The sequence below is a fragment of the Pinus tabuliformis genome, chromosome 1_1 (genome assembly GCF_031772625.1).
Source record: "Pinus tabuliformis cultivar Carrire ecotype Pingquan chromosome 1_1, CPIR1, whole genome shotgun sequence".
Taxonomy (NCBI): Eukaryota; Viridiplantae; Streptophyta; class Pinopsida; order Pinales; family Pinaceae; genus Pinus; species Pinus tabuliformis.
In genome coordinates, this window is record NC_142297.1 from 864,423,741 (window position 1) to 864,437,974 (window position 14,234).

At 39.5% G+C, this 14,234-nt stretch overlaps 1 protein-coding gene across 1 annotated transcript in view; it reads right to left on the bottom strand.

Annotated features, from left to right (window-relative positions):
* Positions 1–473: 473 nt before the first annotated feature.
* The window catches only part of LOC149217021 (uncharacterized), a 219,620-nt gene continuing 205,859 nt past the window's right edge, over positions 474–14,234 (bottom strand). Inside the window, exons 8-9 of the mRNA XM_089390112.1 lie at positions 2,785–3,599; positions 474–2,469 (exon numbers count right to left, since the gene is read on the bottom strand). Coding sequence (XP_089246238.1) covers positions 474–2,469; positions 2,785–3,599 — 2,811 coding nt within the window. The remainder of the gene's footprint in view (positions 2,470–2,784; positions 3,600–14,234) is intronic.

Sequence of the window (14,234 nt, forward strand, 5' to 3'; positions counted from 1 at the left end):
CCTTTTGCTGTAGGCAACTCCTGGAAATTTCTTGGCTTCCTCTTTATCTGTTTTTGTGGGGCAACATTAGCATGTTTCTCTGCTTTAACAGAGAGTTGTTGCATTGCAGATTGTACCTTAAATAGGTTTTTGAGTGAGGTAGAGTTGAGCAGGTCAATTTCACGTTGTAAATTGGCTTTCTCTTGGAGTTCTGGAAAGTTAAGAACTGAAGCAGCACCCAAATCTATTACCTTTTTGGTCTCTTGCACGAGCAGCCTCAATCATACTGTTATACATCCAACATACACCTTCTTCTGCTTATTCCTGTCATAAAGACTTGCTTCAAACCTGCCAGAAGACGTTTTTCTAACACCAAAAAAATGTGACTCATTCTCAACAAATTTGAGGATTTTCATTTTGTTCAGGTGAGGAAAAATTGTTCTCACTATCAGTTGCTCTCTTAGCCTGACTAATTGCATCTATAAAATGTTCACCTAGCTCCACGTCACTTCAAGATCAATGCTGTAATATCTTGTTTCCAGTTTACAATCTGCCTGTTTATCCTTATCAGCCAAAAACTCAGGAAGGTTGTTTTTATCTGGAATTCCAGCCACTGCAGTTGAGATGCATCTGAACCTTTTTTTCTCATTGCTTCCACAACAAAATAAATCTTGAGTTTCTTCTTCACCTAATATATCTTCTGGTAATGTTACACTTAATGTTGACCTGTTCAGGTCAACAGTTTTCCTCAATTTCTGTTTCTTACTGTACACTCTTGCAAATCTCTCTGTCAGTTTTGAACCATTTTCACCACAAAGCTCCTGTATGTGCTGATCCTCAGCTGTAGTGCTCTCAAATTCATGAGAGATTAATATCTGGTTTCCCACTTCATGATTATCAACCCTAGCAGCTGGACTAGATCCACATCCACCAGGGCTTGTGTTATCCATATTGATGTAATTAGACGTATCATTAACTCCACATATTGAAGGGGAATCACCATCAAGCAGTCTTGGTGGGCTTCTCCTAGGATTAGTAAGATCCCACAAATTCTTTGCTGCATTCTCATCTGGTAAGAGTTGATCTTCATCTCTCTTTTTGCTATTTGATGACCTTCTCCTCTTTGGTGCCTCTCTAAACATATTTACCTGATCTTTAAGAGATCTTAAAGAGGCTTCTAATGGGGAATCTATATCAGAATCATTAGAAAAGTTAGTTACAGCACCTTTCCCCTTAAATTTGCGAGCTGCATCATCATATGCATGAGCAGCTGCCTCTTCTGTAGTATATGTACCCAACCAAAGTCTCTTTCCCTCAGGAGTTCGTATTTCAGCACCATACGCCCCCCAAGGTCGCTTTCTAACACCAACAAATCGAGAAAAGGATACACGGCGACCATTCCCCTTGGGAACCAATTCCTTAGCATCTGATCTCTGCTTCTGTTTCTTCAAGATTCCAGTGCTTCTCCTTGGCTCACGAACAGGACACTTTAAACTCATTGTTGTGATGTCCAACTCTCCCAAATCTATAATAGGTGTTAAACGGATTTGATCCAGGCGCTCAGCAGAAGAATCTTTTCCACTACATTGCAACAACTTGGCAGGTGTCCACATCAAACCTACCCTTGTTAAATCAATAGGTCCTATTTCCACTAAAGAAGGAACACTACGGAACAAGGAATATCTTCTCTTGGCACCAGGTCCAAAAAATGGAGTATTCAAAGGGATCCTGTTAGGTTTCTCATAGACCTGACATGTTGCTTCTGACAACATTTTTTTTGGAGAACTAGCAGTACCATTTCTACATGACTTACCTCCCTCAAATGTTTCTTTCTTGAATGGAATTCCTTTCATACATAAGCCCTTCTCCAGGATTTCACTTTCATTCATGTTACTAAAGACATTACGCTCTAGTATCCCAGCACAACTCTTTCCACCATGCTCAATGCCAGAATCAACATAACCAGCAGCAACTGGAACATGCAAATCTCTTCTTTTCATAATACTTGTTCCAGTATTACTGCAGTTCCCTCTTACACCTTTTAATGTTTTTCTTGACACTGATAATTTTGCATCATACTGACCATGAGATTTACCAGCCTCTGCCATTTTTTGTTTTGATTGGACCTTGTCAGCTATGCCTGACCTTTGATGACCTGTTTTTCTTCTCACAGGAAAATACTTTGTAAGCTGTTTATCATCTCCACTAACCTGGTCCGCTTGTCTGTGCTGCGTATTTACTGGAGGATCATCAAAAGTGGCTGCCTGAGGATGGGCAAGGATTTTTGGCAATGAACTCTGCCTACCACTATGGTCAATTAAGTTGGTTTCTATAGGTTCCAACGTTTTTGAAGGGTCAAAGCACTCCAGGTCATGATGAGCAACCGTGGCAGCCATAACTAATAATGACATGTTCCCACAGTAAGAATTCTCCTTCATATCTTCCAACCTTGAATCTGTCATCCTCATTTGCTTGTGAATCTGACAAAATCTGGAACACAGTAACTTAAGGTTTAGTTGTTATGCTTCATTAAATTTCTCTAACTAGTACAATCTGAAATGCTGCAAATCACTCAGGAACTATGCCTTATGAAACCATTGCTAAATACGTATCTAAAACATTTGGAATAAGGAAAAATGCTGCCTTGGAAACACATCACAAAGAAAATATCCTGAAAACCTTTAACAAAATACTAAGTTTTAACATGAAAACATGAAATGAAATAACAAAACTAAGTATATACTCCATATTACAGAATGGATTAAGGCATAAATTGAAATAATAAGTAAGGATGGACGAATGAACCTGATGTCCGCAATGCTAAGGGATACTGCAAATTCACACCTCTGTCCACTACTTGGCACAATAAAGTCACACTGCTTATAAGGAGCTGAGGGATCTTCTAGTATATGAAGCATGCAGAATCGGAATCCACAAAATACATATTGTGAGCATATTTCCTTACTCGACTGACAGAAAGAAGCAGCATACTGACGCCCACCAGTGAAGGTGTGTTGAAATCCAAAAATAGAGGAGAGAGGATAATGACAGGGTGACAAATTAATTCTGGAATCTTCTTTCTCAGAACCTGACAGCCCCCTCTTATGAAAAATCAAAGTAGAATCACTCTGTTGAGATCCAGAATCAATTAGTTGCCTGTCCACAATAAGCTTAGGGCCCAAAGGAGTTTTTTGCGCTTTTGGGCATGAACTGCAATCATCCTGAATGGTAGTAAGACCTAAAATTGAACTAGAGGCCTCCTTAGTTGCAAAAAAAGATACAGGTTGATGGTTTCCAGTTTGTTCCTGGCTCACAGTGGTTGTTTTATCCTTAGGAATAGTATCAAATGTTAGAGAACAAGTCTCTCTTTCAACTTCATGTTTATATTCTCCTATCTTGGATCGTGCAACTTCCGTATCAGCCTTGTCACCAATTTTAGCTTTTCTACTTTGATTTTCTTGCCATGTTCTATATCTCCTATATCCAGCAGAAGCTCTGTTCTCCCTCTTCGCTTTAATGCAATTTCCCAAAGTACCGCCCTTTAGAAAGACTTGCAATGTTTCACGTGATGAAAACCGCTTGCTCCTTGCATCTAATATATCATTTATGTTAGAGGCTACCTACAGCAACACATTTACCATTTGCGTTAGAGGCTATCTACAGTAGCACGGCTATCATTCATGTTAGAGGCTACCTATGACAGCACAGTGCAAAGCAGAGACACGTTTAGCAAGAGCAGAGCACGAATATATGTTTAATACTTGCTATAGGTACAATCAAAGACCTGCAATATATGTTACACATTAAAAGGAAACAGCAAATGCTCAGATCTGTAAAAAATATACTACTGAGAAATAATTTACTATGCACAAATAATAACTTTCAGAAATTAATGATAAAAGTTTCGGATTATTATATAAGACAATCAAACGCTTAGAAGAACAAAACAGATGAATTAATTCAAATAAGTTTGTAACTGTTCAGTCCAAATTAATAAAAAGACTTGAGAGTTGAAATTATATATGCACTTATGCTTGTACGCAAATAGGCTTGCCGCTTCATCGTCACATTTATAAATGTACCGAAAGAGAAAAAATCACATTGCTCAACAGAAGAAAAAAGAATCACACTTTATCTTTGCTTTATCATTTGAACAAATTAACCAATTTTGCAGCTAGCATGTAACCATCTAAAAACATCGGTACATATATGACACATTAAATCATCTGCATAAGGATTCGCACAAATTAATACATTCTCCAATGTATAATGTTGCAGTTGACTTCAACAGGAAATTTAACACAGCTTTGGAGAGTTGAGGAGGCCAAAATTTGGAGAAAATAGAAAGATGATGATTCAGAGTTCGTCATTTAGTTGGACCAGAAGCTGCCTAAATTCTCAAAATTAGATGTGTTAAATGATACTGAAAATGGCATTTATCATGCAACAGAACTCAACCCAACCTTGTACTAAATATACAGTTATCCTATGGTGCCTGGCCTCCCCACAGTGCTAATTTGGCAGCTCAGGGACAAATTCCCTCCTTTGGACAGGATTGGCAGCTCACGGACAAATTCCCTCCTTTGGACAGCCTTCCTCATCCAGAGAAGACCCTCTTTGCCCTTGGAAGAATTTAATTTGGTCAAGGAAAAATATAATTTTAATGTGAAAACCCATGTGCACAAAAGTACAGGTCAGTCTAAAGTAAAAATTGCGCCTCCAAAGAAGCATATAAATACAAGTCAAGTCAACCTTATTTCGACACACATCTCACACATCTTCTTCTTCTCTTGGAGGTTCGTACAAGTCTGAAAAATGCAGGTCCCCTTTAGACATGTGAGTTGGAAAGCGAGAATTTCAGGAGGGCCGAAATCTGCCTTTGACCAGTCTTTGACTTTTTGGTGTTTGGGCATACTTGGACTTGGTTTTACTTGGGTTTTGGATCTGTATTGGAGGCCATTTTCCTGTGGAGAGATCAAACTTTTCTGGGCACTTTGACCATGGTTGACCACAGACCTGAAGCTGCCTTTTGACTGCAGAAGTCGACTCTGACTTTGACTATTTTTGGAGGAATTTTTTGGACTGTTTTGACTTGACCTTGACCAACAGGAGGCTAAATTTTCTGCTGGCAAGATCGAACTTTTTGGAGGCTCTGACTGTTGAATGTTGACTGGTCGGGGCATCTTTGACTGCTGTTGACTTTGACCAGATTTGACTTATGAGCTCACCTCTTGGATTTTTGGGTATTGGTTTATTGGAAAGTCAAAGTTGTTGACCTTTGACCCTTGGTTGATGAATTCGATCATTGTAATCTCCCTGCTGAACATTTTATGACAATCTAATAAGAAGAATAATTTGAAAGGGTTTTCCCCCTTTTGAAGTTTTTCCCTGGTCTTTGACCAAATCCTGTGTCTCTTATTGTTCTTCATTGTCTTCTATTGTTCATTGCATTTACTGTTCTATCTACAATTGCTATTTGAAGAAAAGAATTGGGCTAAAGTGATTGTAACAGCATAGAACAGTGGAAAATTAACACACGAGTGTGGAAAGATTGTTATGTTAAGTTAGTTAGGAATCCATGACTCCACCTCGTCCCGTTGGGAATCTGCCAATGAGCAGTTGCAGCATAAGTTTTACTCATTGAAGACCTCGTTCTGCTTAAGGTAACGATTCTTGCACATGCCAAGCAGTTGAGTAAAGAGAAAAGGTGTGCATAGAAAACAAAAATGATCCCTCTGCCATACATTCTACATCATCATTTTTAAATACCTTATTGATTTCTGGTAGCATCGGATGTGCTCTAAATCCCAAATTATGCAGGGAGACTTAGACATATGTATTCCACAATACCCAAAAATCGTTTTGGGAAATTCCACCCTGAGACAGTTTTATTAAAATAATTAATTATTTTTAATGGATAATTAATGGGTCTTAATCTAAAACTGTGTGTGTAACTTCTAGAAGAAGGTAAAGATCGAGTCCAAATGATCTGAGCCATTGATTAGAATCTAATATGGGTTGTTGGTTCTCAACTGGAAGATTATAAGAAGGACATCGAGGGGCATCTGGAAATCACACCAGAGGCAGATACTCAGTTACCCGAGTAAGATCGATTTTCTCACTAGTTGAAGTTCGGCGAAAATCGAATCAAAGGGAGAGTTGCAGGTGAGAAGGAGGGTGAGAGGGTATCAGGCTTCAGCATCAATCAGAAGGTCAAGAGCAAAATATGCAGAGCCAAGGGAGGGCAATGCAGAGGGAGGGCAACGCAGAGGAAGGGCAACGCAAAGGTTGTGACGCAGAGGAGGGACAGCGTAGTACTCACGCAGGGGCTGACGCGGTGAGACGCAGAGGGGGCGGCAAGTCCTCTCCTGGATCAGAAACTTGTCGAGAAGTGTCTGTAAAATTTCTCACAGAGAATCCTCTTCTATTTTGCTAGTTGTATCTTGTACATGAGATTTTTGTTGAGAATAATAAAGAAACCCTCATCTACTACACCGGTTTTCCCACATTGGGTTTTTCCGAGGACAATTGTCCAAAAATAATTGTCATCGTGGTTATACTTGTGCTAGTATTTTTCTTTGCAGTCACTTTCTGCAGTATTTTAATTGTGAAGGTTGTAGTAGAATTTATTTCGATAGTTGTTATAGAAACATTGTGAATAACTTATTTCTGAGTTAATAAGTAGAAAAAATAATATTAATCACTGCAGTTGGATTTCTATTTCGAGATTCTCACATGGTATCAGAGCGAGGTTAAGTAGGAGTGCAAACCAGAAGAGCCAGTGTTAAATAGAAGAAGGGAATTCGAAATTACTGCATAGGCAGAGAATCGGATCCCAGAAGAATTGTGCAGTCCAGCCTAGAAGGGAAAAATTCTCATGAGAAAATCTCTCTCTAAGAGAGTCGACAGAGAAGAAGATTTCCAAATTGAAGTTTGTCAGTGATAAAGGTAACAATGCAAAAACTTTGGCGCATCGCAGTCTTCAGGAGAAGACACAGTTTTTCCTATAGCTGTTGTTGGGGCAGGATAGCGTCTGAGATTGTTAGAAAAATAGCAAAAAGATGGAAACTCAAGATGTCTCTGAATTATCTTCCAGATTAGAAGAAGAATTTGTATGCTTAGCAAGTTCAGCAACAGCAGATGTTTGGTACATTGATAGCGGGGCTTCAGCCCCTATGACTAGAGTACGAGAATATTTCTCAAGCTATCAATAAGAACAAACTGACTTCCAGATTCCTATGGGAAACAGAACGAAGTGTACTCCAGTAGGGAGAGGCACCATAGTATTTCAAACGAAAGCAAGAACCAGCATCCAAGCCACCAATGTTTTGCATGTGCCCGGGTTAGGAATGAATCTGATTTCAGTGTCCCAGTTACAGGACAAGGGATACGATGTATACTTCATTGGAAAGAAAGTATACGTCAAACATCCAAGTTGGAAGAAGAAGAGACAAATTGGAGCTTGAAGCAACAGACTGTATAGGTTGCAACTCGAGTCTCCAATGGCACTGATAGGCAGTAGTCATAATAGTGAAAAGAAACTGAATGAATTATGGCACAGACAAATGGGACACTTACACCATGGAGCATTGAGGATGCTTAGAGAGACTGTTACAAGAGTTCCAGTCCTTAGTACTGAGCATGATGATTTATGCAAAGGATGCGTAGTAGGGAAGTACGCTAAAGCAGTTTTTTCCAAAAGCAACAATAGAGCAGAATGTGTATTGGGATTGATACACTCAGATATTTGTGGTCCAATGTCCACAAGAGCTCTTAGTGGTGGCGAGTACTTCGTCACCTTTATCGATGATCACTCTAGAAAAACCTAGATCTATTTCTTAAAGACCAAAGATGAGGCCTTTGATCGATTCAGAGAGTTTAAGGCTCTCGTTGAAAAACGACAAGGAAAAAGATAGAGGCATTGCATTCAGATAATGGTGGAGAATATACAGACAAAGACTTCACAGATTTCTGCGTAAAGGAGGGCATCAAAAGAGAATGAACAGCTCCATATAATCCGGAGCAGAATAGAGTAGCAGAGTGGAAGAATAGAACTATTGTTGGGGCAACAAAAGCTATGATGTATGATCAAGACTTGCCTAGATTCTTATGGGCAGAGGCTTGCAACACAACGATATATATCCAAAATAGAACTCCTCACGGAGCATTGGGGAAGAGAACGCCTGAAGGTGTCTTCACAGGGAAGAAGTCAGAAGTAAGTCATCTTAGGATATTTGGAAGCATGGCATATTGTCACATTCCAGACGAAAAGTGCACTAAACTGGATTAGATTGCAAAAAAGGGGTTACCTCGTAGGATATAGTGAGACCTCAAAGGCATGCAGAATCTACATCCCTAGCAGTAGGAAGATTGTAGTGAGATGAGATGCGGAGTTCATGGAGGATAGATCTTTCAAAAAATCTCAAGAGATGCCAGCAGAAGGCCAGTCAGTAGATGTTCCATTAGTCCAGCAGCAGCAGGGGCAGCAAGGAGGACAGGCAAGAGGACAGACACCTGGATCAAGTACAGTGACCAGTACCAACATTTCCTCAGAAGAAGGAAATCCAAATAGTTCTCAACAGATGGAACAACAGGACCAGGAGGAGGAGTTGATTGAGCCTCCCACCAACAGTGGTAGAACCAACAGGGAAGTATGGCAGACGCTAAAGGATGCAGAGGAGTTTGTTGGAGCTCCTAGAACCGAGAAAAGGCAGCGTAGACAGCTTGAAAAATACCAAGCCTTGGTAGCACAGGTTGAAGAACCCTCTAGCTTTCAGGAAGTCATTCAACACCAAGTTTGGGTGGATGGCATGGCAGAAGAGTATAGTTCTATCATGACGAATGATCTCTGGGAAGTAGTACTTAGACCAGAGGATAGATCAATTGTGGGATCAAGGTGGATCTACAAGATCAAGTATGTTGCATATGGCAGTATAGAGAAGTATAAGGCTAAGTTCATGTCAAAAGGGTACACACAGAAAGAAGGAATAGACTATGAAAAGACCTTCACCCCAGTAGCCCGATATACCTCTATCAGATCCGTTATATCCCTAGCAGTTCAAATGGGATGGGAGATTCACCAGATGGATGTCAAGACAGCATTTCTGAACAGGATGATACAAAAAGAGGTGTATATAGAACAACCCAAAAGCTTCAAAACTCATGAAAAGAAACTCATGTATGCAGATTAAAGAAAGCCATGTATGGGCTCAAGCAGGCATCAAGAGCATGGTATGGTCGGATTGATAGTTACTTGCAGCAGTTGGTATTCGTCAAAAGTGATGTTGATCCCAATCTCTACTATTTAATGGTAGAGAACGAGTCACTTATTCTAGTATTATATGTGGATGACTTTTTTTAACAGGGTCATCTAGGCTCATACAGGACTGCAAGAAGAATTTTGAAGCATAATTCGACATGAAGGATATGGGGTTGATGCATTATTTTCTAGGGTTGGAAGTTTGGCAAAAGAATGGGGAGAACTTCCTTCGGCAAGGAAGATATGCTACAGAACTTTTGAAGAGATTCAGAATGCAAGATTGTCGACCCATGGCTACTCCCATGATCACCAACTGGCTAAAATAGATACATCAGGAGACAAGGAGGTGGACCCCACCTTGTACAAAGAGCTCAATGGGTCGCTCATGTATCTGGTCAACATTAGACCAAACATGTGCTTCAATGTCAACACCCTCAGTCAATTCATGGTGGAACTAAAAAGGGTGCATTGGGCAGCAGCTAAGCACATTCTTAGGTATGTGCGTGGAACAGTCAGATATGGGTTGAAATAATCCCGAGGGGATGATGTCAGATTGAATGGATTCACAGATGCGGATTGGGCAGGCATTTCAGTAAACCGGAAAAGTACCTCTGGGTACTACTTCAGTGTTAAATCAGGAATGGTCTCTTAGTGCAGTAGCAAGCAGAAGTTCGTAGCACTGAGCTCAGCAAAAGTTGAATATATGGCAGCCAGCACAGCTACGTGCGAAGCTATATGGCTTAAAAAAATGCTTGTGAGTTTGTTCAGAAAAAGATGGAAGCGACCAGGATTTACTGCGATAATCAGTCGTATCAAACTCTCTGAGAATCCAGTATTTCATGATCGATCGAAACACATTGATATCAGATGTCACTTTATCAAAGACTGTGTTTAGCGTGGGGCAGTACAACTGCAATATTTCCCCACAGGAGATCAGGTAGCCGATGTACTCACAAAGGCTCTAGGAAAAGCTATGTTCATTCAGTTCAGAGAGCAGATGGGTATGGTAGAGAATCCATTTCAGGAGCAGAAATAGGTAATTTCTCAGTTACAGTAGCAAGGAATGAGAGGGAGTTGCAGTACAGATGCAGTGTTGGAAGTGGCACGGTCAGCAACAGTACAGATGCAGCATTTGCGTAATAGTTGGTGGGCAGTGATAGCAGACATTAGCGGCGCAAATGGAAATGTTACTGAACAGAGTGATGCTTCGGCTAAGCACATTGCTAGAGCACATTCCTCGCTAATAGGGAGTGTTGATTTCTAGTAGCATCGAATGTGCTCTAAGTCTCAAATTTTGTAGGGAGGCTTAGACATATGTATTCCACAATACCCAGAAATCGTTTTGGGAAATTCCACCAAGAGCCAGTTTTATTAAAATAATTAATTATTTTTAATGGGTCCCTAAGTCTAAACTTAGGAAATTAAAATAATTGATGGGTATTAATCTAAACTGTGGTTGTAACTTCTAGAAGAAAACAAAGATCGAGTCCAAATGATCTGAGCCATTGATTAGAATCTAATCTAGGTCATTGGTTCTCCACTGGAAGATTATAAGGACATCGAGGGGCATTTGGAAATCACACCAGAGGCAGATACTCAGTGCCCCAAGTAAGACCAATTTTCTCACTAGTCGAAGTTCTGCAATAGAAAATCGAATCAGAGTGAGAGTTGCAAGTGAGAAGGAGAGAGAGAGGATAACAACATCAATCAAGAGGTCAGGAGAAGAAGACGCAGCGCAGAGGTTGTGATGCAGAGGAGGGACAGCGCAGAGGCTGTGTGATAATGGGACTGTGCAGTACTCACGCAGGGGCTGACGCAGGGAGACGCAAAGGGGGCAGCGAGTCCTCTCCTAGATCAGAAACTCGTCGAGAAGTGTCTGTAAAATTTTTCACAAACAATCCTCTTCTATTATGTTGGTTGTATCTTGTACATGAGATTTTGTTGAAGAATAATAAAGAAACCCTCATCTACTGCACCAGTTTTCCCACATTGTGTTTTTCCGAGGACAATTGTCCAAAAATAATTGTCATCGTGGTTATACTTGTGCTACTATTTTTCTTTGCATTCACTTTCCGCAATATTTTAATTGTGAAGGAGGCAGTAGAATTTATTTCGATATTTGTTGTAGAAACAATGTGAATAACTTATTTCTGAGTTAATAAGTAGAAGAAATGATATTAAGCACTGCAGTTGGATTTCTATTTAGAAATTTTCACATAACTAATGTTAAATATTTTACTTACAACAAACAAAAACAAGGTGCATTCTACAAACCAGTATGAAGGAGACATGTAAAGTCCATGCCTAATGCTGATGTGACAATCAGAAAAACTCAAACCAATCAAAGATTTAAAAAGAAAAAATTTAAAAACAACCGAGCATGAATGAAATGTGTAGCATTCGTGCTTATAAATCAAAATTTTAGAAACTTACACACGAAACAACATAAATCCATTTTAACTAGGGATATTTTAAGCAAGCACCAACAAATTTACATCTCAATTTCTTTTTGATGCCTTTAGGTACTTAATAGTGTTCAGAAATGTAACTAGTATTGGTCTTCATAATTATACTTGAGCCATGATGTAGTGTATTTGTCAAAAAGAAGGAAAATAAAAATTATTTATAAAGGAAAATTAGTTTTATGAGCATGGGTTTCATGCTCTATGTATTTGTTTCTAGGTCAAGCCTCCACAGAAGGCTTCTAGGATTGTGTCAAAAGTCAAAGTCCAAATCATAATGTAAAAGACCCTTCTTAGGCTCATTGTGTCAAAGAAAGAAAATTGTTTTATGGTCATGCAATACCTCACAACCAAGTCGGCCTAATAGAAGAGGATCAAACAAGTATAAATAGCCATCCACTCAACCTGTTGGAAGAATCAATCAAGGAGTTCGTTCTACTTTTGAGATGTCTTGTTCTACTTTAGAGATGTCAAGAAGAAGGATGTGAATTCAAGTAGAGAAGGAAGAGAACCTTATCAAAACAAAAGACCGAAATTTCTTTGTTTTTGTTCCACACATGTGAAGTATTTGAAGCTAATTGTACGCGCCGAAGATGTTAGCCGAATTGCAAAAGTTGCAGAGAGGAAGAGCCAAGATTCTAGATGACTTCATTGATTTATGTTGAGGGTTGACTTGTTGGATGAAGGGAGTCTATGTTTTGGTCAAAAGGTCAAGGTTGTCTCATTTTATTTGATTCTAGAGAAGAGAAGAAGAATTTATGGGTTTTCCCCTAGAAGAGGGGTTTTGCCTTGGTTGAGTGCCTACATCTTGTTTCCTCTTTTGTGTTTGTGATCTTCATTTTTTTGCATTTGCCTTGCTGATAAGAACACAACAATTTGAAAGAAGAACTAATGAGAAAACATCACAAGAAAATGTCCTAAGAGAAATCAATTTAAGAGAACCCTAATTTGTTGTCGTAATGGATTTCTCAACAAATGGATCCAGAGTTCGAATGATCTATACCAGTGGATAGTTGCAGTTAACATTATAGTGGTTCTCGAGTTTATAGTTAAATGCTTTTAAAGGTTAACTATAGCATAGAAACTTCTCTTCAGATGCACTTGTGTAAAATTGGCTAGGAATGCATCTCTTAAGCATAGCTTTAAAACCGACCAAGTCGAACTGGAAATCAACCAAACCGGCTGGTTAGCTAACTTGGCTATCAAATTGGCTTTCTAAATCCAATTCAAAGGCTGGATAAGACCGGTTACATACCAAATCAGCCAGTTTGGTAACTACCCTATCTTGTCTGGCTGATTCCGTCAAAAACCATCTGGTTTGAGCATTGCATGGTTCGACATGTTGATGGGGCCTGCGGGTGGTTTTTGGGGTGGTTTTTTGTAAACCATGGGCAGGTTTCCTCCTAAATCTTCTCCCCTAAGCCTATAAAAGGATGTCTAATCTCCTATTTGCCTCACACATTTTATTTCTAGTGTTTGTGAGCATATGAGAGTTTGGATAGTTCTACAACAGCATTTGAGTTTTGGAGCAACAACAACAAATTTGGAGGTTCATTGTCATCTTGGAGCTAGTTTGGAGCTGTCTAGTGGAGTCGAAATCTTTTGGAGGACACTTTATCAATTGATTTTCATTCCCAGGTATGATTTTTCTCTTAAAAAATTTCAGATTTCATTGTTGTCCTAGTTTTTACTTTTTTTCCTTTTTCCCCTCTGTTTCAACTTTCAAGTAAAAAACCAACCTCTGTAATAGACTAACAGTTGATCATAGGCTTTGCATTTTTCTTTTTATTTGTGCATCTCTTTCCTTTCAATTCTGAAATTTCATCATCCGCCATGGTCCCAAAATCTAAAGTTGTTGCATGGGTTCACCCAGATGTTCATGGCAAAATATTGTGCAAATATTGCAAGCACCCAATGGGATGACGAGGTTTTTTTAGGTCGAAACAACAATGGTTGGTATAAGAGGCCAAGTAATCCCCTGTGATGCACCAGATAAAGTAATAGGACGTGATAATTACTTGTGATTGTTCTCTATGTTCCTTTTTAGCATTTACTTCGTTTGCTTATGTCACCAACCAATTATGCATTCAAAGATATAGAAAAAGAGCACAGGAGACAAGAGACACTAGAGATTAGGCCAGATGCCAGGGAAAAAACCCACAAGGGAAAATCTATCAATCATTTCCTTATAGATTCTTCATCAAGAAGAGAAATCCAAGTCAAACTAACCAATGATCCAAGTGCCAAGTCAACCCTCCAAACTTTGCATTCTTGAAGCTAGCATCATCAGAGATAGTAGTCTTCTTGTAGCTTGCATTACACATAGATTTGGTCCATCAGATAGGTCGCATGTCATAGAGGTTTGTTCCATCTTAGAAACACGCATTGTCATAGAGAAAAGGTACCACACGTAGCTCACTTTACTTTAGAAGTTTATGCCTCAGGATCTGTCACAGGAAGCTCGCATATGTACCTCATAATCTGCCACAGGCAGCACGTATATGTGCCTCGGGATCTGCCACAGGTACCTCGCC